The sequence below is a fragment of the Acipenser ruthenus genome, chromosome 29 (assembly GCF_902713425.1).
Source record: "Acipenser ruthenus chromosome 29, fAciRut3.2 maternal haplotype, whole genome shotgun sequence".
Taxonomy (NCBI): domain Eukaryota; kingdom Metazoa; phylum Chordata; class Actinopteri; order Acipenseriformes; family Acipenseridae; genus Acipenser; species Acipenser ruthenus.
Window position 1 is genome coordinate 21,966,032 of NC_081217.1, and position 27,147 is coordinate 21,993,178.

The 27,147-nt window shown below is 42.1% G+C and overlaps 1 protein-coding gene across 4 annotated transcripts; it reads right to left on the bottom strand.

The window, feature by feature from the left end:
* Positions 1 to 2,257: 2,257 nt before the first annotated feature.
* LOC131702019 (lysine-specific demethylase 5B-like) lies at positions 2,258 to 26,592 on the bottom strand. 4 transcript variants are annotated; one of them, XM_059003414.1, is made up of 28 exons: positions 26,069 to 26,591; positions 18,986 to 19,063; positions 18,284 to 18,406; positions 17,891 to 18,061; positions 17,209 to 17,265; positions 15,824 to 15,958; positions 15,388 to 15,481; positions 14,831 to 14,934; positions 13,993 to 14,151; positions 13,462 to 13,581; positions 12,719 to 12,877; positions 11,858 to 12,039; positions 11,011 to 11,173; positions 10,471 to 10,590; positions 9,854 to 10,048; positions 9,397 to 9,578; positions 9,128 to 9,252; positions 8,854 to 9,004; positions 8,337 to 8,451; positions 7,757 to 8,112; positions 6,727 to 6,865; positions 6,424 to 6,603; positions 5,827 to 5,985; positions 5,001 to 5,465; positions 4,696 to 4,780; positions 4,228 to 4,433; positions 3,540 to 3,848; positions 2,258 to 3,110 (listed from the first exon to the last, which is right to left on the bottom strand). In XM_059003414.1, the coding sequence occupies exons 1-28, from the start codon at positions 26,219 to 26,221 to the stop codon at positions 2,949 to 2,951; spliced, it is 4,647 nt and encodes a 1,548-aa protein (XP_058859397.1). In that variant the 5' UTR covers positions 26,222 to 26,591; the 3' UTR covers positions 2,258 to 2,948. The 4 variants fall into 4 exon arrangements, with proteins under 4 accessions (XP_058859397.1, XP_058859396.1, XP_058859399.1 ...); XM_059003413.1 differs by having other exon boundaries at positions 14,822 to 14,934; XM_059003416.1 differs by lacking the exon at positions 17,209 to 17,265 and having other exon boundaries at positions 26,069 to 26,592.
* Between the last annotated feature and the right edge of the window lie 555 nt (positions 26,593 to 27,147).

The window sequence follows — 27,147 nt, forward strand, 5'->3', positions numbered from 1 at the left end:
ATATGCAGGGGGGGGGGGGGGGCAAGATTAACGGTTACACAATGGTGTGCCACCTGTATTTGGAGAGCTCTATTGAGGTCACACGAGTGCTTTAAAATGTTTAAAAAGTCATTAAGCTGTGATGACTGTAATATTTCATGCCAGTGCAAAGCAGCTCTCTCAATTATATTAAGAGCTAGTTCTATTAAGGGTGTGTTTGCCATTGTCGAAAGATTAACCCTGAGAGAAGGTCTCTGGTGTTGGTTTGGCTGCAGCTGTGTGCCTAACATGCGGCACTATGCATTGGAGCTGATCTCGATGATGGTTTACTCATCCCAGCACACCTGGCTCCAGCAGTGTATAATCCTCTTCAATTATTGACACAGAGGCAGATTCCTGCTCCACAGCCGTTCACTGCAGCATCCAGTTACACAAGTCTAGCTGGACACACTGCAATAACCAGCAAGGGGTGTGGGAAAGAGAATTCGTTTACAATGAGATAGGTTTCATTCCCAGCGTCGTGAGGTTTTCTGACTCGGCTTAAATTGGTTTTACTCTTCAATTCATTGAAGCTGTAGCAACTCTGAAGCAGTTATGTTAAATTATATTATATAACATGAATTCTATTTTAAAAATTAAAAAAAAAAAAAAAAATTAGCCAGAGACTTAATTATTAAACACATCATCTGGATCTTATTAAACAAGCAATCTGTAAATTTCTTTAATGTATTTTTTGTGTAATAAATGACTGTGCTGTCAACTAGCTGAGCACACTGCTAGAGTTTCAGACTTCTAAAACATGTGATTTAACAATTTGACTGTTTCTGACTAGGACAGAAAAGTACAGCTGAAAAGTGGTACAACCCCACTTTTCCCGGGACGTCTGGTAATCCGATACAATCCAACCCTTTTAACCAAGAGAGAGGCATGCGTATAGCATTGCTTCTGGTCAGAGCAGTGGTGCTCGCTGAAGGTCAGCAGTAGATATAACCTGCAGAGGTCTGCACGCAGATGCTCAGAAACCCTCTTTTAGAGGTTTGCATTGAGATAATGCAGATTACCTTTGACCCTGTGTCCTTGATGTACTGAATGTGATGTCATGGGTTTCTTAAATTAATATTGCTTTGAGACAAATTCAGAATAGAATATCAACCTCTGGCTTCTGCAAAACCTGGACTTCTTTGGTAAACGTCTGTAAAAACTGAAAATAAAGGTTCTTGATTTTGAGAGAGACAGGAGCTCAGATTAAGACAGGAAGTCAGATCCAATGTACCACCAGCAAGCAGTGTGTGGTTCTTTCTTTAAATACACAGAACCTCTCAGCTATATAAAGCAATGCCATTATCAATTTCTCCAACCGGGATGATGTAAGCAAGCGGTCTTGAAGGGGTGCTGTATTTCATTCAGTTATAATCTTGATTATAGAACATCAGCTTTGGAAGTCCTCATGTACCGGAATTGGAGTTTGTGATGAGACTGGCCCCCAAATAAAACCACAGTCATGGGGTAGTTACTGAGACACAGCAGTAGCACAGCCATGTGCCTGTAGTAACAGGCACGCAGTTTGCATTAACCGCACTAAATCCCTTGGGTAAAAAAGGTTTTGTTTTCAGCAGATCAACCCATGCTGTTGTACAGCTGAATGTGCTGAGCTCATCTCCTTCTCCTGCACAGATAACACCGATATATAGACGGGTAGCTGCTAGGAGGTCTCAACTGCCTCTGCAGATCATGCTTTCAAATCACTGCAATACCTTGCTTTTATAACAGGCAATATTCATTACATTTTTGAAAAGAAACCGATTCATTTGTGATTCATATTGATCCTTGAGAGAAAATCATGCAAGCTGCACTACTTTCCAAAGTTCAATGGACCTCCAGCTGTAAAATAATCATCCATTTCTCAATCCACAGACGCTTTGTAATGTAAAGCGGAGTCCTGCATCAGTCTACAAGGATCTAATTAGAGTCCAATGCCATACTGGTGTAATGGAGATTGTGCAAGTCTACGTGTGTCACACTAGGAGCCAGTGCTTTTCAAAGGCTGATAATCAGCTTCCCTTGAAAAGACCCAGACTGGGTGCCCTTTAGTTACTCATTTGAAACCAGGCTGAACTCTGTATCACAGCATCTGAAGTGTCACCTGAATGTGGTGTAGTTAAAGATGCATCATAAGAGTACCAAATCAGGAATTTATATATATGTGTAACAGCATACAAAATGAAAAAAGATTCATACATACAATACACAGTTCAAACACACCCCAAAAAAAAAACAGTAACAGAACAAAAGGGTTTTATTTCACAATATAAACTGCAACACTTGAAACAAACTACCCCAAAAGAAAGCCAAAATACAGCTGTGGCAGTTACTTTACAACGTTCTTTGTGTTTGCTACACCGCTAGTCCATCAGTGTGACCCTACCGTCTAACAGAAAGGGTTCTGTACATCAACCAATGCTAAAGCACCAACACACTGTTCAGAAGAGATTTCAAGCCACTCAACTCAGACATAGACCACTTATTGCTCAGATAAATAAATCTAAAACTACAAAAAAAAACTAAAAACAAAAAAAATGTAGATCCAGATGCTTGTACTAGGCAGCGGGCTTCCAAAAATAAGTTTCTCTTGTATTTCATTTTTTTTTGGTGAAAGATTCCCTGCACCCAACATGCAGGAAAATCCCAGAGTGAGGTATGAAAATTAATGTTGTTCTTCAAAAAAGGTGCTTCATTTATAAACTCATTCGCCAATGGGAAGGAAACCCCTGCAGCACACTCAGCATCCTGCAATGTTAGACAACGACAAACAGTTCATAGGAGGAAAAGAGAAATAAAAAATACAAAAGTGACCAAAAAGAGTGTAAAAGTTCTGGAGAAGGATCGCGTGAAGTAGCACCGTTTATTGGGGAGGGGGTTCAGTTGCACACCCAGTCCTGTGGCTCAAGGAACTGGTCATCTTCACTGTTTTAAAGTCCTCGCTTCATCCCGTTGTGTACTTTGTTCTGCTCATCCTTCACACTACAGTGGACACAAATATAGTCCTCCTTCTCAGCCAGTTCAGCCGAGACGCCCACACAGATCTGATGGAACCACTGGTTACAACTACCGTCGCACTGGACCCAATCCACCTTGAGAAAAAAAAACAATGAACAGTCAGTTTGGAAGCATTTCCCTTGTATAATTCACAGCATTGTTCATATAAAATGTACTGCAAACGTGGCTTACCTGTGCATTTGTGACTTGCCAAATCGTAAAGCAAGGCTGCACTGTATTAGGATGGCATAAGTTTAATGCCATTAGAGCATTTAAATGTCAATACTTAAGTAACCGAATAATGGAACTCCTAGATCTTCACACATTGAAAATCAGATGCTTTACTGCCAAGTTCAATCCAATCTCATATTGAGCAGCCTAGAATAGCATAACTATTCTTGCACTGACTGGAGTCCATATCCAATGTTAATCTAGTCAACACAACTGGACCCATTTGATGTAGTTGTGAATTTAGTTGTACAGTAGATGTTCGAGAGAGAGATAATGCAAAGCTAAACACTGACCTCGTCTCCCTCTGGCTGCTGGCACTTCACAGCAGGACAGACAGCGATATCCTCCTCAGAGTCGTCCGAGTAGGAGAGATCTGACAGCAGGGACGGGGAGTCTCCCTGCCTCTGCAGCTCTCTCCCAGGCTTGCTGCCGCTGTGAACCTCCTTTGATTTCTCCTTGTTCAGCTTGAGTTTCTTCAGGGACGTGGCAGGCTTCTTCACCCTCTTCTCCCCGGTCCGGCCCTCCCTCTCCCTCTCCCGGCGCCTCTTCTGTTTCCTCTCCACTGTACTTGCAGTTTCCTTTTTAGGACTGCAGCATCCATCCTGAATAAAACACAGCATGTCAGAAACCTACAGGAATCAGGGAGTAGGAGGTTGCCATGACAGCCACAGCATGGGAAAAAAAGCCCATGGAAGATACCTCAGTCAGCTAGGTATAGAAAATGAATCTCCTACATTGTAACAGATGTCAAGCTTCATTAAAGCTTGGAGAGCTATAGATACTAACCCAAGTGATGTCGTGTTATCCTATGCCTACAAAATGTTTCCTCACCATTGGATGTAGGTGCAAATGCAAGTCTCATTTAGATTTGGTTGCCTCCACTATATGCCCAATCAGGTGTATTCAATATGACTGAACACACAGTGACAGACAGGTAGTTCAGGATTAGCTTGTTTCACTACAGGGCAGGATATTCAGTACCTCGCGGCGTGACGGGCTCTTTCCCTGACAGTTCTGCTGCCTGACTCCTGCCGTTTCACAGTCGGGCCCCGCTGGTGAGGTATGGTCTGTGTTCTGCTGAGAATGCAGTCCTGCGTGCAGAATCTGGTAGAGCTGCTGGATTTCTGGCAAGGAGACCTGCAGGAGCAGCGCTTCCACCATCAGCTCCTCCTGATCAGCACTGAGACCTGAAGAGAAGGGGAAGAGATATGAGAGACCGGGACAGAAGAAACCAAACTGCCTTCTACCATTGCATTCCAAATGATATGCAACCCATAGTGCTCTTTGCACAGGTTTCTATTTTAAAAAGATGAAACCAAATAAAAGGAATAAAAAATATATATTTTTTTTTATATAAATCACACAAAGTCACGAAGCCAACCTAGACCTGAAGTGTTACACGCCCCCACACAGTTAAAACATGTGGTCACTATGAAAGCAGACACTAACCCTGGAGAGGAATGCATCTCTGTTCAGTATAAAAGGCAGTCTTGTTCCACTCCTGCACAGAGCTCAATGGTGCATCACTGGGGCACTGGAGGCGACAATAGCAAACAGATTATCCATAAAGAAAAAGGGAAAAAAAATAAAATAAATAAAAGACAACCGAGCCAAAAAAATGAGTTAAATACAACATAAATAGTAATATCACAAAGCACACTGTTACAGCATTACATACACCAAGTAAGTGAGCCCTGGTGATCAGAGTAATGCAGTTACTTCAGGACGTGTATCCACAGAATCGGGGGCCCTACCTTTGTGTTTTCAGCAGTGAGAGGCGCTGTCCCTTGCCATCGGTGGTGTGCTGCATGAGCCCCGACTCTCTCCTGTAACGAGGTGCAGATCTGCTGGGCTCTGTTCTGCCAGTTCACAGTCCGTTCAATCACGAAGCGCAGAGCGTCCCCCTCCGGCAGCCGCACACGAATGCGCTGTAGAGCAGCCAGCAGGGGCAGGATCTTCTCTAAAGGGGGCTTGTCTGAGCGCTGACACGTAGGGCAGAGCCACACCTGGGCCCCTTTCTGGCTGCTGGGGACACACGCGCTGTGGAACGCGTCCCTGCAAAGTTCACACTGTAGCATGGCGCCGGCTGGGGGCTTCTGGCACACACACACTTTCAGTTCCGCAGAGTCTGCAGTGGGGAGCAACTTCGCTTCATTCGCAGCTCTGAGGGAACCGAGCGCTTCCATTTCCTTTAACCGAACCTCAGCAAGAGTGGCCATCTGTTAGGGTGAGAAACAAGAAAGATCCATCACAAACACATCAGAGAACACTGTCAAGTATCATACTCCCACTTGCAATAGCATTCTCAACCTTCCACACCAAACATTACCAAGACACTGTGGTGTAAATCTGATTAATTAGCAGCAGATTTCCCAGATTCCAGAAAGTTATATAATGAGCTACAGTGGAAGCAGCCTAAACCAACATGTCTCACTCTTTCTAAAATGCATCCCATGAAGTCTTGTTGGCTTGTGTGTTCAGGGTTCTTAAATTCCAGGGCCAGTGCTAGATTTCCTGAATGATTTTTGCTCCAGAGTATTCCCTGCTCCAGTGGCTGTCTGCACAGGTTTGTGTACTCACTGCAGATGCAGAGTCCTTGCTCTCACACAGGGCTCTCTCCACATCACACACACTGTCCAGTTTTGTCGTTTTCTTCTTTGTGCATTGCACTGGCTCCTTTGCCTTTTTGGGTTTTCTTTTGAAACCCCCCATTCCAACGTCACACCTGGGACACAACACCTAAAAAAAAAACAAAAAAAAAAAAACACATTAACTTAAAAAGGTGCAACATACACCAACAGTGAAACAGCACATCTTTGAAAATGGTAAATTGTATTTTATACAATGTTATTGTAACATGCTGCCATTTGCAAGTCTTCAGAACTGATAAATATGAAGTTGTGGTGCAGTGTTGTGTGGAGTAGCAGATGCTGCTGCATTTTTTTTGGAGATATTTCAGAGACCACCACTTCACTTGCAGTATATATATTTAATTGTACAGGGATATAAAAGCTCAACACACATGCTGTGTTCTAAAGCAAAGTAGAACGCCCACGAAAAAAATGTGTTTAACCGCTGTTCTTTTGAATGTACCATCTTTAAAACCAGCAGTGAGACTGGGATGCATTTTCCTTGCTTGTCTGTGCCTGCTGTCTCCTTTCAGATCAGACTGCTTACCTCCAGAAGAGAGTAGGGAGAGTTCTTCATCAGAAAGGTTTTAGCTGCACACTCTTTCCACGCCTGGACCTCAGTGACCAGCAACTCCAGTCTTGACAGGGGGTCCAGCTGCACAGGAATAGCTCGGCCCCTCAACACCAGCTCCGATAGAGTATCCAGGACAGGCACACGCCCACCGTGCTAGTGAGAGAAACAGCACAAATCTGTTTATAACGCAGTTTACACAAGCCTGGTCATTTCAGAATGGATTCGAGCAAAATGCCATTGCGGTGAGATATTGGATGCACGTTTTGAATTGCCCACCTGAAGTGCTTCTACCTCCAGCAGCCACTCTTCAGCCCTCTGGACAGAATCTTTGAGAAGCACACAGTTCGGGAGATGAGCAGGGATAGCGTTCACTTCCTGAACAGCTGCTGCCAGAGTCTCAAGCGTATGATGGGGCCTTAGAAAAAGAAGACAGCATGGGTGAAAAAGAGCACAGGAGCACCCGCTACACCCAATCACAAACCAGAGGTGTGTCGACATACTGGAGTGTGGAGAGACTGTGGGAATGTACATGGAGCACTGCACATGGAGAGGCTGGTTGAAGTTTGTATTGCTAATATTACTGATAAAACACAATGAAGTCCAAAGGCCAATATGAAGAATGCAGTGCTGTCTTAGTAAAATACACAAACACCACTGCAATGACAGAGTCCCTCTTTTAATATACTGCTAAATTGTTAAGGGCAGAGAGGACATCAATCTCTCAGGCTCATGAACCATATTTAAAACACACTACCATTCCACAACTACAGTACAGCTGTGCCATTAGGAGCTCCAGACTGCTGCATGTGAAATGTTTTGACAAGAAGCCAACACAAATCTCACAATCGTTTTATCCAGTTAATCTCTCAGGAAGTCCCTCTGAATTCCAAACGCTACCCTTGCACATTTCTCTCCGTACAACCACGGTGTCACTTTTTAAAGCAGCTTTTAATAAATATACGTCAGTCTTTTCTCCCCAAATGCTGCACATTGTTATCACAGCTACAGCTTTTGAAACAGGTTGCCCAAGTCACTCTAGCAACAATGGCTGTGCCCATTTAAAAAAGGGCGTTAAAATAACAGTCGCTAAAAATAGCACAGATTTTCTTACAAAGATTTAATGGCTTATCTGCTTAACACCATATAGACCCAACGCTCAACGTTGAATGTTTTTGTTCTAGATACATCTCGCAGTACTTAGATCCGGTTCATTTAAAAGACCAAACTGTTTTTGGGTAGGTAACTGGACTGCTAAATATTTTGGTTAAATCTGGTGGATTTAATATATTCAACCCTTATTTCTTACCTTGCTTTAATCAGGCTCTTAGCTTTGTCCTCCCAGTGTTCAGAGACAGTCAGCAGCTCCTGAAGGCGGGCCATTGCCTTCTCCACTGACGGGTGAGGGCTCAGTCCCACTCCCAGGTCAATCAGCCTCCTCATGTCATCCAAGGACAGGGCGCTGGGCTCCGAGGAGGCACGCTGTACCTCCTCCAGCCAGTGAGCCTGCTCCAGCCTCCCCCGCAGGACTGGGAGCTCAGGCAGCTCCATGTCGAAGTCAAAGCTGACATCCAGCAGCTTCTGAATGTCAGCAGCCCGGGGCTGCTCCTCAGACAAGACCTTCTGGCTGTGCTGCTGGAAATCCTCTGCGCGGTTCAGAAGGCTCTGAAGACAAGCACATTTTTAAAGAAACAGAACCCATACAGGATGAACGTCGAGCCCTAGCTGTGCCATGCTTTCCCTGATACGTGTGAACGACAATTAGCTTGGGGGTAGATTTTGCTTAAGTTTAGTGTTTATAAACATTGTCAAATCGAACATCATTCTGCTGCAAAAGAAAACACCTTGTGGAGATCAAAAAGCTGTAGTTTCTATTTTTAATGACTCACCTTTAGTAAGGGGGCCTGGCTGATGCTGCATGGCAAACTGTACAGCTGTCTGACAAAAGAACGAAGTTCATCCACCTTCAGCTGATTCTGGAACTTGCCTCCACCAGAGCGATACCTAAAATGCCCGGACACAGATTAAGCCATGACACTTACGAACCAGAAATCATATGAAAACTCATATATTCGACTAGGCTTATCAGGTAAAATGATATAAATCAACGACAAGGTCTGGATGGAGGACACAATTAGAACAGGGCTGGAACAAAGAAGGGCCAACTTTGGCCAGCCCTGCCATAAGTACTAGACCATGGAGGTAGATACTCTGAGCTCCATCACAATGGATGATGGTTTTTAGATACATCTAGAAATTGGAGAGAGAGAGAGAGAGAGAGAGAGAGAGAGAGAGAGAGAGAGAGAGAGAGAGAGAGAGAGAGAGAGAGAGAGAGAGAGAGAGAGAGAGAGAGAGAGAGAGGCTTCTCATTCATATGGCTGTCACAATCACAAAGACACAGCTTACCTGGTTTGTCTCTTCCCATTCAGCAGTTGCTGTGCCACTGAAGCACACTTCTCTGCATCCTGGGTCACCAAACGTAAATGGCGAAGAAGATCATTGTCTGGAAATGTTTTCCTTTCAGATTCTTCTATCAATGCTTGAAACTCAGACAGACCTGTCAATCACAACGACACATAACCCAAGTGAGCCGTTTTTATTTAGCGGTTTCAAAACAACTTCAACCAATAAGGGTGGGCTGGTCTGGATTCAAATCACAAGCAATGGTTTATTAACTTACTCCTCTTTTTGTCCATTTTAGCTTCAAGAATGTCATTTACATGAGTGGCCCAGTCATCATAGGATTCTGCACGCAGCTTTATTGCATTCATCATTGGATACAGGTCTTCCAGTGAAAATCTATACCTGCAAGCGAGAGGACAGCACACTGACATTGTAAAACTGAACATCAATCCAGAGAAAGGAGGATATAAACGGATCTCAAAATGCAAGGAAAGCCGTTGCCAGTGGGTTCACTCTGAAATGAAAGCAGTGCTCTTGGTCTCTTACTTGAGTGTGTAGTTCTGTACTGGACAGAAGCAGAGATCCCGGATATGGTAGAGACACACCAGCACTCCAGGGCTGCACGGGCAAGTCAGGGCAGACAGGTAGCAAGTAGTCCTGCACTTGACACACTGCCGCTCTTCATCAGGTAGGAGATCATATTCCATTCTCTCAGAGTCAATCACACCCTGAAACAATAGGGGAAATCAATTACTGTAAAAGGTTATACACTTTGATCAATGACTGAGCAGTGCATTCACAGCACCCATCCTTTAAAAGATGGTTTAAAATCGCTTTGTTTAATTTGTTGTGGGTTTATTTAAAATACGTTTGTTTCCCAGCTAGTTCTAAATAAAGAATTCTTCAATTCAATTTGAAGAGAATATTCCACCATGAAAAACCCATGTATGTGCACAGATTCAGAAATCCTAAACCCCACAGCATGCTCCTCAAACACACTAACCATCCTCCTCACTGCCTCTCGCAGAGTCTTCTCCTCCCTGATCATCACAGCCATGTCCTTCTGGACAACGGAAGCCAAAACAACGTCCAGCCCATCCGCTTTGGCAGCAATTTTACAGATCATCTCATCGTGGGAGAACACACAGTACCGATTCAGGAGACGATAATGGTCAACGCACTGACGACCCAGCGGGACCTGGAAAGAGAAACGAAAGCTACAGTGGTGTGTACAGACCAGAGGAGAGGGTTATTAAGAGCCATGTTTCAGAACACTGTACTGACAAAACATTTAAAAAGAACTTCTCCTGAAACAATTTGCTGCATTTCATTACATTAAACCTGCTGCAAAAGTATGATAAAATGAGCCGAATGTCAAGAACATTTAAGCAAGCTAACATCTACAGCCAAACGGACAGTGTGTTGTGGATGCTACTAGCTACTAGTGATTGAGGAGACACTGCACTGGTTTCTAATGGAATGCTGTACTTTGCAAGGAAGGTCAGCAGCTGGCTTGTGTTTGCGTTACACCACCACTTATAAAATCCTTCAGCAATAGTCGTTTGATTAAAATTAGCCAAAATACCTCATGTGAAACACATTTGGTTTCATCTTGCTTACCCAGTCCATGGTGCAGAAATTCACAGCCTCTGCGAAATTGAAGCCCTGATTAAAGCCACTGTGGTAGGCTCTGGGAAAGGTGACCACGAATTCTCCAGCACACTGATTAGTGCGATAAATCTGCAAGAAAATCACAGAATTCAAATAAAGCCAACATACAAAATTACTTGAAAAGTAGCACCAGTGTCAGTAAGTCTTAAATGAATGTCATCACATGCTACCCTGAAACAGACATAAAAGAAAACTGTGTGCGACAGTGGAGTAATTGCTTCTGGTGATGAGGTTACAGTTCAACAGTAAACTTTAAACAAATGTCTAGCTTCACTGACTCAGAGAAACACTAATCTTGGTTTGTCTGTTAGCAAGGTACTCCTAAGATTCGTGCTGCTCAGAATCTGTGAAAGCACACATCATATCTGAAGGACTAATCTAGACGTGTGTCTTCCCATCCCTAGAATGTCCTTGATATTTGAAATCCTCAAAGTGAAAGTAGAGCAGTTTGTGTCTGTTCTTCGTGATGAGGTAGAGGCAGGTACATACTGGAACACCGTGGCTCATCAGGGTGTTTGGGTTCATGATTGTCACAAGCTGGTGTAACAGGTCGGGCTGGGATTCAAATAGTTCCGGAGCCAGTTTCTTCATCACATTCTCCAGCTGCTCTGCAGCATAGCCTGGGGCTCCGTACCACGTTTTTGGCTCCCCCCTGCATAACAATCCCAGAAAAAGAATAAATAGATTTGTACAATAGTAAGAGGTTTCCTACATAGCTCAGCATTCAGATGCGAGTACCTGGAACATGTGTGTATGTTAAGATTCAGATTTGGTCAAACCATACAAGATTGCTCAGGACTAAATGCTAAAGTTGGAGACCTTGATTCCGTTACCCTGAAGAGTGAGTTTTTAAACTTGGATGGGCATTCCTGATCACAGTGGGAAAAGCAATTTCCAAGAGAAAACATAATAAGTGCAACAGACGTCGAGGCAGGTGCGTGAAAGCAGCATTAAAAAACTACAAAACACTATCACGAGACAATGACACACATTCAGAGTGTGGATTTTAATCTAAAATCACCAAGGTGAAAGGAGATCAAATGATCAGGGACAAGCAAACAGATGCTGCATTCCATGGCAAGCGTGGTCTTTTAAAAAGATGACGAAGGCCACTTTTCGCTTCGGCATGTACTTTAACACGCCGTTATAGCTAGGGAGGGGTTAAAGCAAGCAAGCCTTGCCCAAGATCACAAGTAAATCAGTGGCTGAGCTGGTATTTAATCCCGAGGCAGACTGGCTTTAAATCACTACGGTCCGCTTCCTTGTTAAAAACAGGACATTAAAACAACAGCAAAGGAAACACAGTCCCTCAATGAAAGGTGTTGCAGTTCCTTACCAGTGCAGATAGTTAATGGAATAGCTCCAATGGTCCTCGATGTGCCAGCAGAATGAAGAGAAGCACATCCCCACATACAGCCAGGGTAACTTCATCCCGCAGATATCAGCAGTAATGTGAGTAAGGACGGAGGGGTCCATCACAGGCATGTTGTTCAAGTTCCAGCCACAGTCTAGGTAACGCTGCAGAAACAAGTTGAAGGTATTCAGGCATTTCATACTCGCAAGCAAGCTGCACAGCCATAGACATATCTCAATCTATACAGCAGTCAGACAACTACAGTCCTGGTCTAATAAAAAACGTTAAATTCTGCAAGGAAAAAATGTTAAAAGGAACGAAAGACCTGCAAACCTGTTTATTTCTTAAAGCAATACCAATTTTAATATATGAATAGCTATATATTGAAGAAAATCATCCTGACCCTCAGGCCACAGTAGTTTCTTTAAAGAAACTTTATATAAATATATATATTAGACATGGCAAACCAGCCCTAAAAGGACCAAAATCTGCCACTGACTTTATTATCAGCTGGCTTTATCATGGCGAAGGACACATCCCACCCACTCAGTAGAAATACTGTCCTTGCTGAAAGATACAGATGAAGAAAAATACAGGATTCGTTACCTTTCACATAACATATAAAAACACTAATATATATGTTGTGCCCTGTTAGGTTGTCCAATTTACAGTAGTGGAGACACCAAAGTCTTTCCCTAAAGTTCTTCATGCATGCAAAGCATTTACAAACATGTCATTTGAGGTCACACTATAAGGAGAGAGACACAAAGTGCAACAGAAGTCCAATTAAAGAATAATCAGTATATCACTGCACACAGGCCAGCGAGATGAATAAAGCAGTACCTCATCTTGTGGAGCCAGTTTAAATCGTCCGTTCCGAACAGGGAATCCGCTGCCAAACTCCTTGGATGCAATATCAGCTCCATACTCCACAGTGACATCTTCCTCAACAGTACTAACTAAACGCCAGAACTCCTTCTCCACCAGCTCTGTGGGAACCATCTGGAGCACACACAACACAAGTCAAAAGACATGCATTGCAAGTTACTTTCCTGTAAATGCAATGGGCATGTCACACTAAACCCTGAGGTTGCTCCTTTCCCAGACTCAGGTGCTAATCCAATACTTTCACTTCCAATTGTAGCTGGTTCAAACATGCAGCAGCTCGAGTCTCAATCTCAACTCTGCCTTAAAGACTTGAGTCTGGCATACATTAGGGAGTGTACCAGGGCAACAGCAGTCATGTCACGGTTTGGCTAGTGCTCCCACAATCTTAAAACTGACAGACTGAATTCCATAATGTGCTCCTCTGCAAGTCTGAGCAACAATACAGAGCGAGACTGGGGCCATCAAATCAGTTCTTTATTTGGTTGAGAGGGTATTTTAATAGAGGCTATGCCTCTGAACGGAGCAGGCTAGGAAGGTCCCTGTGTGAGAATAATTAGGTATAATGCTTCAACTGTATTGCTTTTATTTTTGACTTACAAAATGCTGCTTATGGACAGCACCATGTGATGCTAGTCACTAAAAGACAGGATGTAAAAGTCTGTTGTATTGAAAGTTGTAATACGCCAGTTTGAACTCACATGGACTGGCATGTTGAAGTAGTCAGACTTGAACGAGTCGGCCATTTCTCCAAAGGCACGCAGAGAGTAGTCTCTGCATGCTTGTTCAAAGCCAAATGCTTCCTGAGGCTTGCTGCACTCCTATTAAACAAAAACAAACAGGGTTTAAGAAATCCTACATAAAATCGAGTACCTAATATTACATTACTATCATACACCTTGTGAAACTAACTGGTAAGACCAGCAGCAAAAACAATCTTAATCAAGAGCAGCTTTGAAAATGACTGCTCAAATACAAATTCAAATGATGCCTATTAACTTCAGTCTCCTAAAGACTTTGTTTAAATGTGTATAGAACATGTGGAACACATATGGTGATCATTCTTGTGTTCCTCTTCATTACAACCTTTCAGGACTAAAGTTGATTTGGTAGATCTAAAGAATGCAAAGGCTCAAGGGGGAGGGGGGGGGGGGGGGGGGGGGGTGAAGATGAGAGGAAGACAGTAGCAGACAGAACTATGACAATGAGAAACACAAAGCAGATCCTATTACCTGAGCCAGGCACTTGGGGCATCTCCAGTCTCCCTTGGGGACATCGTGAAGAGGTGGAATGAGACAAAAGGTGTGGTAGCTATCATCACAGCCATCACACAACAGGAGGCGATCTTCATCACTGCCACTGCCACAGACCAGGCAAACATACAGGTCCACCTAGAGATCCAGTGCAGAGTGCTTAATGACATGCACATCCAGACACACCTCTTTATACAGAGGCTCTCAAACTAGAATGCATGGACAGTGCTCTTTCACCCTTTACATTTTAGTTGGATTCACATTAATATTCTTTCTTATCTTTACATGTTTCATTGCAGTTTGTTTAGTGGGATTGGCCCTGAACTACTTTGGTAACAAACTCAGTATACAAAGTTTACTAGTCCTTCATAATTATACATGGACAGAGCACACCTTGAAGAAATAATGCACCCAATTATAAGGCAAGATCAATTATTTTTTTTAAAACGCTGTACGTATTTGAATAGGTATTTTGCAAACTGAATGCAATAATGACCCAAACTAGTTAGTTCAGAGTCAGCTAATAAGAACAAACTGCTGCCTTGAGGTTTTGAAGGCAGGAAACTCGGAGACCCCAAAACAGCAGGATGTGTGAAAGGGACATAAAAACCACAGCCCCCCGTTCTCAGATTACCCCCCGAGGAAGCCAATAAACGGGCATCGGCCACTGGGTTTGGAATAATAAACAGTAAAAACCCTTTCAAAACCAGGGCTGATTGAGAGATGCATTAAAGAAAAGATGTGCTTTATTACCTTACAGGGTATAGAGTCCCACATTATCCTAGTGGAGCAAAGAGTCCACACTTACTATACTCACTGCCGGGATGGTTTTTTTACTCCTCGACTTGGCTTTCTCAGTTTCAGTGATATGCTCCTTAATATCCACGGGTTCCTGTTTCACTGTAATAGGAATATCCTTCTCTGTAAAAAAAATAAACACATTAAAAAGCCATGGTTCAGCAAGTAGAAGGATTTGAAATTTAACCTAATGATATATTTTAACAGTAGAGGCATTTGTTTTATTCAACACATGCTGTTAAAACATTACAGGACGCCCAACTGTTCGAAATAACTGGCACTCTCCTTCAGGCTTGAAGCCCCTTATTTATAAGGCTTGTTTTGGATGATGTGCTAAATTGTGGATGTCTATAAAGTCAACAAGCAATACTTTTGCAGTAGGCATGCAGTTTAATTTGCATTTCAGCATTCCTTTAGGGAGCTTAGGCACGGGAAACCATGGATTTAATTGATCCTAAAACAATTTTTTGTGATAAATTTGAACAAGGACACAGTTACCTTGTGTATAAGTCTATAAAACGTATTCTTAAACATGTGGGACCCAAGCCAATTCCTTACACAAGTCATCAACCTTACCCATTTCGTTCTTTACAACTACAGAGCCCATTCTTCTTCTCAGGTTGGGCTTGTTGTCACAGGGCTCTCCTGGTTCAGTCTTCATACACCCTCCCTGGAAACAGCAAGAGATGAGAAATGGACCACCAATCTACCACACCTGTTACAAAATCCTACACAACAGGGAAGCAATTCAACCATCTGGGTAAATGTTTATTCACACAAAGACCCATAGCGAATGCTAATGTCCAGATAGTGTCCTGCACAGTACAATGTCACTGGAGTGCTCACAGACCTCATACTGAAACAGGTTTCATTCAACCTCATACATCCGTGTTTGTACATCTTCATTTCAGCTGAGGACCCACAAAATCATCCGAAATGTGCATCAGAAGGATGGCAGTGGAGGTCTGCTCCAGCTCAGTCTCCTGCACTGGGCTACACTAATGGGACTCACCTCTGCTCTCATGCGCTTGAATCTGCGGGCTGGAGTGCAGGTCTCTGTAGGCTGTACAGACTGCCTCTGGGCTAGATCATGGGGTTTGTATTCTCGGTCCTTCGCATCATTTGTTAAGATTGGCTTCTGGACACACTGGTTAAAAAAGAGCAAGTACATTCAACAAAGCGAGCAGCTCTCGTTCACATTTCTAAGACAATTTGAAAGTATACGCTCCAGAAGACAGGCAAGGAGTGACGAGGCTGTATACAGTGGCCCAGCCATACATACTGAACTAATCAAAGTCTAACAGTGCATCCCAGTTTTATAAACTGGAAATGTCTGTTGGCATTTAGGATACAAAAGTCGGTTGGGTTGGCATGGTGATTCCTCAGCTGTTAGGAAAGACAAACAAGAATCTGAGACATACCAGGATTAAAAGAATATTTTAATGAAATGTGGAATGTTTCTAATTAATATCAGGTCAGCAGCTAATTGATGATATATGGTTAGCTCATCAGCTTTGAATTTGAAATTAGAATTACAATTTAGACTAGGCTAACCAAAATAAGGCTTGATGACCAGCTCTTTCAGTCGAAATGTATGTAGTGAGCTTTTTGCAATACAGTGGCTTAATAAATTGTTCAACTTAAGTTTAGAAAATCCCAAATCCTCTGGAAATAATTTTCAGCTGAAACACAAACTTCATACTTCTGTCATGCAAATCTCTGTTTATTAACTTAACACTGACCAGGTCAAACCCCCCAAAAAACGTGACCCACCAACTCTGGCAATAAAACATGTTATTTAAGTTGTCAGTCAAAGCCAAGCATATGGCACACCAGGTCTTAAAACTGCACTCTATTAAGTAAGCTTGATAATATGCAGCCCCCTTTTCAAGAGGCCAACTGCAGTGTGAGAGAGCATTAGAGAAGGGTGCTGAAAACGGCAGCTGTCAGATCACAGGGCTGGGTCCCTTCAACCACAGACACCACAAGAGGGCTGAGCTCACAGCGACAACAAACACAGACAAGCACAGGAACTGTCAAGGGGACAGTGCTAGCCGAGGGCTGGGACTGAGTGAGTGAGTGAGTGAGTGAGTGAGTGTGAGGTCAGAGTCACAGAACAAGATGGCCCCCCCAAGGTCTGCACTATCAAATGTCAAACTAAAATAAGGCAAAGGGAAAAGAAAAGTGAAATAGAGGCAGGTCTTCTTTAAATAATCTAACTGCTGAAGAGGGGGGGGGGGGGACAAAGAGAAAACAACAACAACAACATCTAGTATATCTGCAGATCCCTTCTGTCTTTTCATGTTCGTCAAGGTGCTGTGAAATCGCCCTGAATCCGCCTTGCACCATCGCTCAGCTAGGAGACCCTTTGGGTTAATATCTAGGAAGCAAACGTACCTGATCCAGAGCTGGAACAGCCACTAAACTCATCAGTTTGGAAGGCGGCTCAGGCGCCTAATGCAAGGGAGAGCTTGGAAAGTTAAAACGGACGTGACCCCATCGGCAGAGGTCACCTTAAACCAATCAATGGCCTACCTGGATGGTACCTCTGCTTTATAGGGGGAGTAACTATTCAACATATCCACTTTTAAGGTGGTTCCTACAGTTACCTGTGTTAAATATCAGCTATCAGTGAGACTCCCCCTTTAATGTGTACTGCTTTCAAATCATCTGTTTAGCACATCAATTCCCTTGTTAATGTGTTGCTGCTTAACATGTACTCTGCTGCAACTATTGGCAGGACATGTCCTGGTGACATATTTCAGTAGAATATCACCCTCTATTCAAATATAGCATTTCAATAGTTACACATGCAGACCGTGTGCATCTATGGGAAGGACAACAGCAGAATACAAATACAAATTGACATTAAAAGCTTTAAGCAAAAGTTAATACATTTTATTGTGATTACAGCAGCCTCTAAAAGGTAAGTTTCAAAAGTCAAGAGATGCTCCAAAGGTCTGTGCACATTTGTTTTCCTCTCTCTCTCCTGGCTGGCAGATAGCAATTGGCTGCACCACCAGGACACACCCTAACGACAGAGAAAGGAACTGATCCCCAGTGAGCTGTCATTACTCACCAGCAGGCTGGCTCCGGACTGGAAGAGGTTGTACGGGTACAGAATTCTTTCGTAGTGGGAGCGAATGTGAGAGCCCACAGCCTTCCCAGGGGCAAATCCCATCTTCAGTGCTATTCTGGTCCATCTCCTCTCTTTACAGACAATGTCAAACCCTCCTTCATCTGCAACCAACTGCAAAACAAAGAGGTGGAACATTGCAGACTTCCCACACTTTATCTTAATAACCATGCAACCCAGGGTATGTAAACACCGCTTAAAATGGGTTACAGTGAGGGATAAATATTAGTGTGCTCCTATAATGATTTAACAACTTGCCAATGTAAAAGTGCTGCTTTTATCGAAGTACAGAGTTCAATAGAACTGAAACTTCACTAATTCATTTGAAGCACTTACCTTATTCAGTTGGTACAAATCCAAAATCTTTCTTTCCACATGTGGGATTTTTAACGTGCATCCCTGCAGCTCCCAGAATTTGGCTATCTGATCCAGGAAATTGAGTTTTACTCTGGTCTGAGCCTGGATGAGGATTGAAATAAAAAAAAATGGACATACTTTAGTGAACAATGTTTTAATTGAGGTGCTCAAGTCCTTAGAAATAACTCTTCCAACACTGCACAGGTACTATATATCCAGTGCAATGAAAGAACACAAACTGCGGAGCGCTCCAGTGGCATGTAGGAAAGATGACTCCACTCTAAATCTATGTCCATTTGTATTTATTTTCAGTATAAGACACTTTTTTTTTCAACTATTTCTGAAAAACGATGCTGAAATAGAACTGTCAATTGTTTGACTTAATGTTGCTAGGAACCAAAAAGAATGTGTCTTCATTTTTCAATTCCTGTTATTCATTACTTGAGAAATGTTAGACCCAACCGCTATTAATGTGAAGCTTAAAGATTTCTGATGTAAAAGTAGAAGAAACCATTTTGACCAAATGCCATCCATCGGTGCTGTTAGAATCAGTTGTTTACAGGGGTGTTCTTACACTGGCTGGAGTATGCGGCTTCTCGGTTTTTAGTTCTGTGGCACCTACTGTAAGATCTATTTTGTAAAACCAAGCCACCTAGTACTAAATATAGAGCTAATAGTTACCTCCAATTCATTGAGCCTCTGAATCCGCGGGGTGAAGTGCAGTTTGTCAACGTCACAAGCAAACGGAGGCTGCCAGTCCTAACAAAACACAAGAGGGGAAGAGAATGAATGAGATTTGCAATAACTGAATATCCAGCTTTCTTGGGGCATCCATACAGCATGCACGGAATGAATTGGTAGAGGTCAGAGTAACATTAGCCAATCAATAAAGGTTAATTTAATAAAAATTCACCTCATCTAGGAGCGAGTTCGTTTTAACTGAATGGACACCAAATTATTATTTAAATTATTAAGAGAGTGAATTCCAGAACAGGTTCTACATAATCTAAATACTGCAAGATCCTTTGCTAGTTAGATTTCGCCGATATGCCTGCCGTGGTGAAGATCAGACTGGAAGGGTGTGGAGGGGGTAGGGGAAGAGCAAACAGCCAGACCGACTGGTTTAATTACACAGCATTCCAGTGAACACATACCTTCTCTTCACATAGAAAAAGAAACAAAACTACTCACACTTGGTAGTCATTAAAAAAGAGTTCTTGTCTACCGATGGACAGAGTCACACAAAGCAAAGCAGTCCGTTGTGTTTTATGATGGCTGCATGCTCCTTCTGAGGTTAATTAGTTGCTGCTGTAGTGTGTCTAGTGGGATCCCAGCACAGCAGTTTTATATTATGCTCTGCTCTACCACCTGGGTACACCTAGCAACAGCAGCTGTGACACACACCAAACCACTCCGGTTAGCTTACCTGCTTTGCCTATGCACATACTTCATATAATAAAGAAATCATCCATCCTCATTGCTTTGTATATTGGGTAGTATCAAATGCCTTCACAGGTACGAACTGGAAGATCAAATTGAGCAACCATTCATGATAGATACTAGGAAATATCAAGGGTTTCACTGAGGCATAGTCGACACCTTATATATTTCACCAGAGCCAAAAAAATGAAGATAAGTTTTAGACAAACCTCATCAATTACAGTCTTTACATGTCAAGACAGAGTAGTTTGGGGAGGGGGGTTGTGGTGTCTGTGGCTTGTGTTACTGATGCAACAAATTACTTAACGTAGAAATATGTTGTGGGGTGTATACCGCTTATGCTGCTGCCAGTGCACCCTTAATCATAGCTGCAGCAACAATTAGAAAAATTGAGTTTCCTTCTATTAGTAGCACAACTCTGCGATACCTTCCAATTGTTATTTATAGCAAATCCTGTATTAAACCATCCCAAGTGTACTAACTGCCAGCAATACCTCACACCGTTCACTTCTCTGCAGGGTGGGCTATGTAGTGTCCTGACCAGATAATCCAGCACAGCACCTGCTACAAACAGGCAAACCAAGGCATTTCACAACATCAAACAGGCTGCGATACGCATCGAGGCTCTAAAGACTTTCCACCTGCAACCAAACAAGGTAGAAAGCTGAAGCGGTCAAAGAAATGCGTCATTCTATCCCCCACTAACTTTGCATATTCATGGGTTCATTTTCGCTCTGTGTTTTCAAAAGGCAAGAGTTTGCATAACAGAGCTGAATGAAACCTCCTATATAAACCACACTGCAGCATGCTACTCCTCCAGAAATACAATGGAAGCAACCTGGCAGGATGCTCAGCCGGAGCCCTGGAACAAAACACACAACAATGTGATCTTCTGCCATTGTGAATCCGAGTCCAGGGCTCCCAGCTAAGCCTATTAGCACGGCTGTCACACTACAACAGCCATGGTACCACTCAAGGGGGGTAACAACACAGCCATCAACTGAGGGCAATGTTATAGCCGGCCTTTTGACTCAACGCCTTGCTTCCTGAGCAGGAGCCAGATGGAGTAACAGAGCCCAGTATATAAAAATCAACCTTGTCAGCGATCACACTCCCTGCATTAAAAGCATAGAATGACAAGAGAGAAGGGGAACCTAGAGTAAAAAAAAAACAAAAAAGTGTGGGCACTTTCAGGACTCAAAACATGAAGGACAAACCACAGAACGTTCACTTACGTTTCATTTATTGCACATTAAAATTCAAGCTGTTTTGGATAACAGGGAGCTACACTATCATATGATGAAACTGGGATTCAAATATTTAACAGATCTGCTTTAATGTATAGTATTCTTGCTTTGTTCAAAAACGTTTCTACAAGCTGAATTTCCAACTTGTATTTCTTTTAAAACCCCAGCCCATCTCTCAGCAGTAGGGGAGGAGAGAAAGAGACAATGGAGCACAAGACCTGTCCAATAGATCACATGCCCCGCCCCACCACTCCCCGCCCCCCAGGATCAAAGCTGGGGATCAGTCCTGATTTCACTGGTAAAAGCCCTTTGAACTTCAGGCTGTGGCAACTGGGCTGCTAGGAGTACAGCCTTGAACTTGCTCTAGAGACAAGGTGGTGGGGGAGAAAAGGGTGGCTTTGTCAGCATTAGTAGAATATAAATTGGAATTAGTAAAATATTTCTTCCATGTGTTGAAGCGTGATCAAGCTACAGTATACAGCAGAATGTTAAAATGCATCACCTTAAAAAAGCAAAAACAAACACAAAAGGAAGCACACACAAAGCTGTTACCTAATCAGCTCATGTTTCTATCAGGTTTGTAGGCATTTCCTGTGAAACTTTGCCACCAGAAAAACAAGACAATTATCCTTTCATTTCTACTTTGCTTCCTAAGCTACAAAAAAAAGCTTGATGAGATTCACACTCTAAATCAGCACCACGATCAGGAACTGCCAGAGGTACTGTCCGGGTAAGTCTTGTATAATGGCAGGACATCTTTATAAGAAACACACTAAAACAGATGCTTGTTGATCAGATAAGCTTACCTGAGGGATTCAACCTGAGCATTGCTTCATTAAGATTGCACCCACTGTGCATACAGCCAGCCCAAAGGACAAAACAGCAGTAAATGATGCAACACCTCCAGGTATCAGCCTTCCTCAAACTGCTTTTTCACTTTCAATTAGAAAGACATTCAAAAGCCAACTGTCTTGTTGTTTAAGCCTAATTATTAGCAGTATGACCAGGTCAAAACCAAAACTCATTCAAACCTTCAGTGTCAGTGATTAAAGAGGAGCGATTTTCAGGCTGCAAGCCTGTCACTTTCCATTTGGTACGTGTCTCTGTACTGGAAATGCGGTCAAGGGTATCAGTTGAAGAATCAGATCAGGAAGTGGCATTTGTTGCACAGCGGCTGCTGGGGCCTTTGTCAAAACGTTGGGGCCTTTCAGTCTTTATATTAAAGGGACTGGGAACCAGTTTATCTATCATCTCTTACATACTGAAATTCAAAAAAGCAACGGCTTAGCACTCCTAGTAAGCCGATGCCAATGAAGTGTGCTGTAGGTACAATCCCTCTCTACCCACGACATTAATAAATGCTGTAATACGGAAATTCCACACAGCAGTTCCATCAAGCACAGTCGGAGGCAGGTACATTTCCACTGTGCTGCTACAAACATGCGCAAGCTCTCGCAAATCTGACAGGCACAAACAATGTGAAGCCAACTGTGTGTTTTCACAGGAACCAGAGATCAACATAACCAGAAACCATCTGCATATTCCATCCAAGAACGAACCCAGCGGGTTCAATCTGACTGGCACTGCAAGGTAAGCAACGTAACTTACTGCTGCTGTGCATTTGCAGCACATACACATGCATGTAACATATTACATGGCAGCTGTAATGCATTACTCTTAATTCAAAATCCTGTTCATTGAAACAGTCCAGTTTTGATAAATGAATGTCACACTGGGTGCGTACACACCACTGCCTGTTGACTGATTCAGTTGAGATCAGACTCAAAGTAGAAGAGCTTTTCTTTCATTAAAATCCAGAACCTGTACGGGTCAAATAGTAGCTAGAGCCGCAGTGTGCATCTGGCATGCTTGGTGTCTCTCGCTAGGACAAATCCCTGGAGCTCATCTCAGATTTGATGGACTCAGAAGACTCATCTCCTTGTATGCCTGCTGTACCCTGGAAGTATACATCACATGCTACATTTTATAAAGGCCCTATAAATCAGACACTTCAAACAATATAACATGGTGCACGTTTCCCAGACAATTACATTCAAACAATCACACAAAACCTACAGAAACGACGTGTTCCGTCTAAATTTGCTCCAAATGTCATCAAAGCACATCCAAACCTCCCATCTTGTGCAAGGTCTGAAAACAACCCTAGCCAGCATGGTGCGTTTCACAACAGTAATCATTAAAGAAGTGGATGCAGCAGCACCAGCACCACAATTGGGCTCATTAGTATCTTAACCATTCATCTGTCAAAGGCTGTGAAGGTCACGGGAAGATAATGCTCAACAGCAGATCTATTACAGGTTTAGGGCAAACAATAAGGAGGCGCATTGTTCGACCATCAAGGGGTGAATAGAGACACCACTCCCATGATGAAATATAATGCACAGACAGGTTATTTAAAACACATCGCATGTGAAATGAGCTGGAATGACATCTAGCAGTAAACTCAGGAGATACTGATAGGGAATTTACCTTGTCCTACATATTAGTAACACTTGTATTTGAATTCTATATATACTTCTATAGTAGAATATAAAAAAAAAACTAAATTTATATTATTGTTTAGAAGAAATATCTATACCTTTGTTATACATAGAATCCATTAATACACACTCTTACTTAGAGAAAAAATACATTTCAGAATACAAGTGAAAGAATATAGATGCAAACGCATGCATTTCAAAGCCAAGCCTATCACAGCTAGAAAAACACCCAGATGATAAGTGTGTAACATTCAGTTTCCTTCTGAACAAAGGAGTAGAAAAGGGAGAACTAAACAACAGTAATTACAAGGTCACAAATGGCACGGCAAAGCCTCTGTTTGAATGAAAGTTTGGTGAAGTGCTGGTGCAGACTGGCAACATTTACTGTTCTCAGGATACCCCTTCTTTATTATTTCACAGTGGCCATGTTTGGAAGCACAGAAGACACACACATTTATAGAAAGACTACATTCAAAATCAACATTTTACTTTCCAGATTTTAGGACTGTGGTAATCTGTGTATTTTACTTTCATGAGAAATATTTATATAAATGTAATTGTAAACTAATCCAGCTCTTAATTGATCCACAATAATCCCCATATAGCCTCACAAAATGGCCAGATGGAGCACTCCACAGATCCTGTTTACCACAAAGCCAACATGGAGGACAACACCCAATAGCATAGGCCTAGGTGCATTTCTCAATGGGAACTTTGGGGAAATAACCCAAGTTCTTATCTTATGAGAAAATAAATACAAATGATATCAAAACAAACTAAACATTAGGGGCTGCAATTAATCCAAAAAACGTAAAAGGCTGAGTATTTTCCCCTACCATATGGAAAAGGGTTTGAAAAACTGTGAAAGCTAAAAAATATAATATGTAGTGTTTAAATGATGAAAAAAGACGATTTAATGTTTGCCACGACTGCATATACGTTCTTAAATCAACAAGAATCCTTAATCGTGTGCAATTTATTAAAGATATATATTTATGTAACAGTCTATTGTATCTCGAATATTAAAAATGCTAGAAAGGGAGCGATTAATATGCAAGTTATATAAACACAAAAGATGGTTTATTGTAAATGCATCATTCAAATACTTTATAAAATTATTAGCACGGTCAAAACTGCTGACTATTTGGGTGAGGGAGACCCTACTCTCAAATTAAAATATTTTCAGGTGTAACACAAAAACAATTCTTTAAAGTATAAAGATTTTTTTCAGTTAAATATATTATGTTTTGGGTTTTTTGTATTTTTTTAAACGTATATTAAATACCCACAACCCCCCAAATTCTCCTCTGCCTAAATCAACTAAAGCGTAGACAAGTCTGCCGTTGCGTCGTTTAAAAAGACAATCAATCGTATTTTATTAAAATAAATAAACAAACATATATATAATATTTACTTGGACACATTTGACACGGTTTTTTGTTTTGTTTCTGGACTTCAAACGTCAGTCTTACTTCCCTCAAGACCGTCCGTGCAGGAAATGAGGTGAAGCAACAAACTTACTCTGAGTATTTGGCCTTGCTGTGTTACTTATAAAAACACTCGCTTCAGCGAATTGCTAAACAACTCTGCCCCAAATGTTATCCCTAAATACATTACAGCTAAACGACACGTTTCACTTTCAATAGACATTTATTTCCCAAACAAAATCCATGATGTAGACTCGAATGATCTGGTCTAAACATGAACGCCATCCGCAACAACACAGCCTACTTTTAACTAGAATACAATATTTGGAAAAAAAAACACAAAAAAACAAGCACTACCTTTCTGAACCTCTTATTTTAGTTTCCAGTTTTTTATAACATCGGTTAAGTAAGCGAACGAGAGCTGGTTTAATTTGCACATCGCTTCTTCCTTTAAAAGCATACTTTTCAAGAAGGATACAAACTCAAATGCAGCAAACCACATTTTAAAATAACTCAAGCATTATTTTTGCAGCCGATTTAGAATCAATCCTCGAGTCGAACGCACGAGAGCATCGAATGTTATTCAATAAAAAGTTATAACGACATCAACTGCCAACGTCAGAATGTTGAGTATTTAAAAAAAATGTGACTTTAACACTAAAATATATATATTTTTATTATTATTACCTACTAGTAGTGTTGTTATACTTGAGCGGAAACATGAAGCACCAGGTTTGCGGTCCTGCCCACACATTCTTCATTATTAAGTCGTAAATTAACTTACTGAGGGACAAAAAAGTTAAATTTTTTTTTTTTTTTTTTTTTTTTAACCCCCACCAGATACAAGTACACGTTGTAGTTGTTTTTTGTCTACAATAACAACAATAATATATTTCCACTCCTGGGAACATGTTGGCAAAGTGTACCCCAGGTAGCGTTACTGACAACCTCGACTCAGCCGCACACAAAGGAGCGTCTTCCCTTTAAAGCCCCGAGCCGCCATATTGAAAAGTTTTCTTTAAAAATAAATAAATAAATAAGGGTTCAAACTCTCGGAGGTTTCCAAAAGTAAATGGTCAGGAACTGTTCTCCTAGGGGTCCCCAATACCCGGGCTGCACTTTTTTCTTCCCCCCTCTCCCCGCACTCACCGGCGGCGGGCGGACCTTGCAGATGCCCGTTTTCTCGGCGATGGGACGGATCTTGTTGATGAAAGCAAACGGGTCGGCAAATTCCTCCCAGCTCGGCTCGAAGACCGGGCACTCCGGCGGCGGGACAAACTCGTCGGGCCGGGGCTGGGTCATCGTGCTGGTCGGTGACCAATGCGAAGAAAAGACCGGGTCAGTAAAATCCAGATCTCGCTCGGCTTCCCTTTACTCAAACAACCAGCATCAACACTCACTCTCTCACTCACACTCTCCCCTCTCTCTCACACACACACACTCACACTCACACCAAAACCCAGCTGTGATGAGGTCGCATACACGTCCGCTTCGAAAACTAGTCCCGCAGCAACCCAGGAAAACCGAAGACTGTCATTTAAAAAAAAGACTCAATGCACTCGAAAAGTCACCTTAATTAGGGAGAGCACTGTTGTTTTCAAACCGTCGCACCAACAACTTGTGTTTTTATTTGAAATTATCTATAATTGGAACAGCCACTTCCCTGGTACAAAAAAAAAAAAAAAAACCTGGCTCAGCCACCAACGGAATTATTTCCTCTTCACAATGTCGTGCAAAGCGGTCTTTTAATAGATAATGCAATTGTAGATACACAGTATTTGGTGTAATAGTTTTTTTGGAGCTTTAACTGTTACGGTAGGTGATGCATTTTGTGTGTGGATTGTGGCTATGGCCCCAGCAGGATTAACATAATTGCAATGCCTAACTACACCCTGCGGTCTCATATAGCAAGGACCCCCAATCTCCAAGAAGACTGGCACAGCGACAGAGGCCACAGTCCTTCTGATAAACCCAGGGGCTGTTTTATTTACTTATTTATTTATTTATTTATTTATAAATAATTTAATAGGGCAACAGAGTCGCTTTTACTCAAGAAAAATCAATTAATCTCCAGTATTATATCTCCAATATTCTGGAAATGTGCACTTACTCATATTCATGTTTATTTTGTGTTGCTATTTGTCATTAAGGCCTATCAAAATAATATCCACTGTTTAGTGTGTCGTTGCTAATAATAATAATAATAATAATAATAATAATAATAATAA

What these genes read in the sequence shown, in the direction of transcription:
- LOC131702019 (XM_059003413.1), bottom strand. Translation starts at nt 26,221, where the DNA reads ATGACCCAGCCCCGGCCCGACGAGTTTGTCCCGCCGCCGGAGTGCCCG. An exon ending in ACTTCAACATGCCAGTCCAT is followed by an intron (nt 12,878 to 13,461) that starts GTGAGTTCAAAC and finishes TGTGTGCTCCAG; the next exon opens with ATGGTTCCCACAGAGCTGGT. An exon ending in GCCAGGCCCCCTTACTAAAG is followed by an intron (nt 8,113 to 8,336) that starts GTGAGTCATTAA and finishes GCTTGTCTTCAG; the next exon opens with AGCCTTCTGAACCGCGCAGA.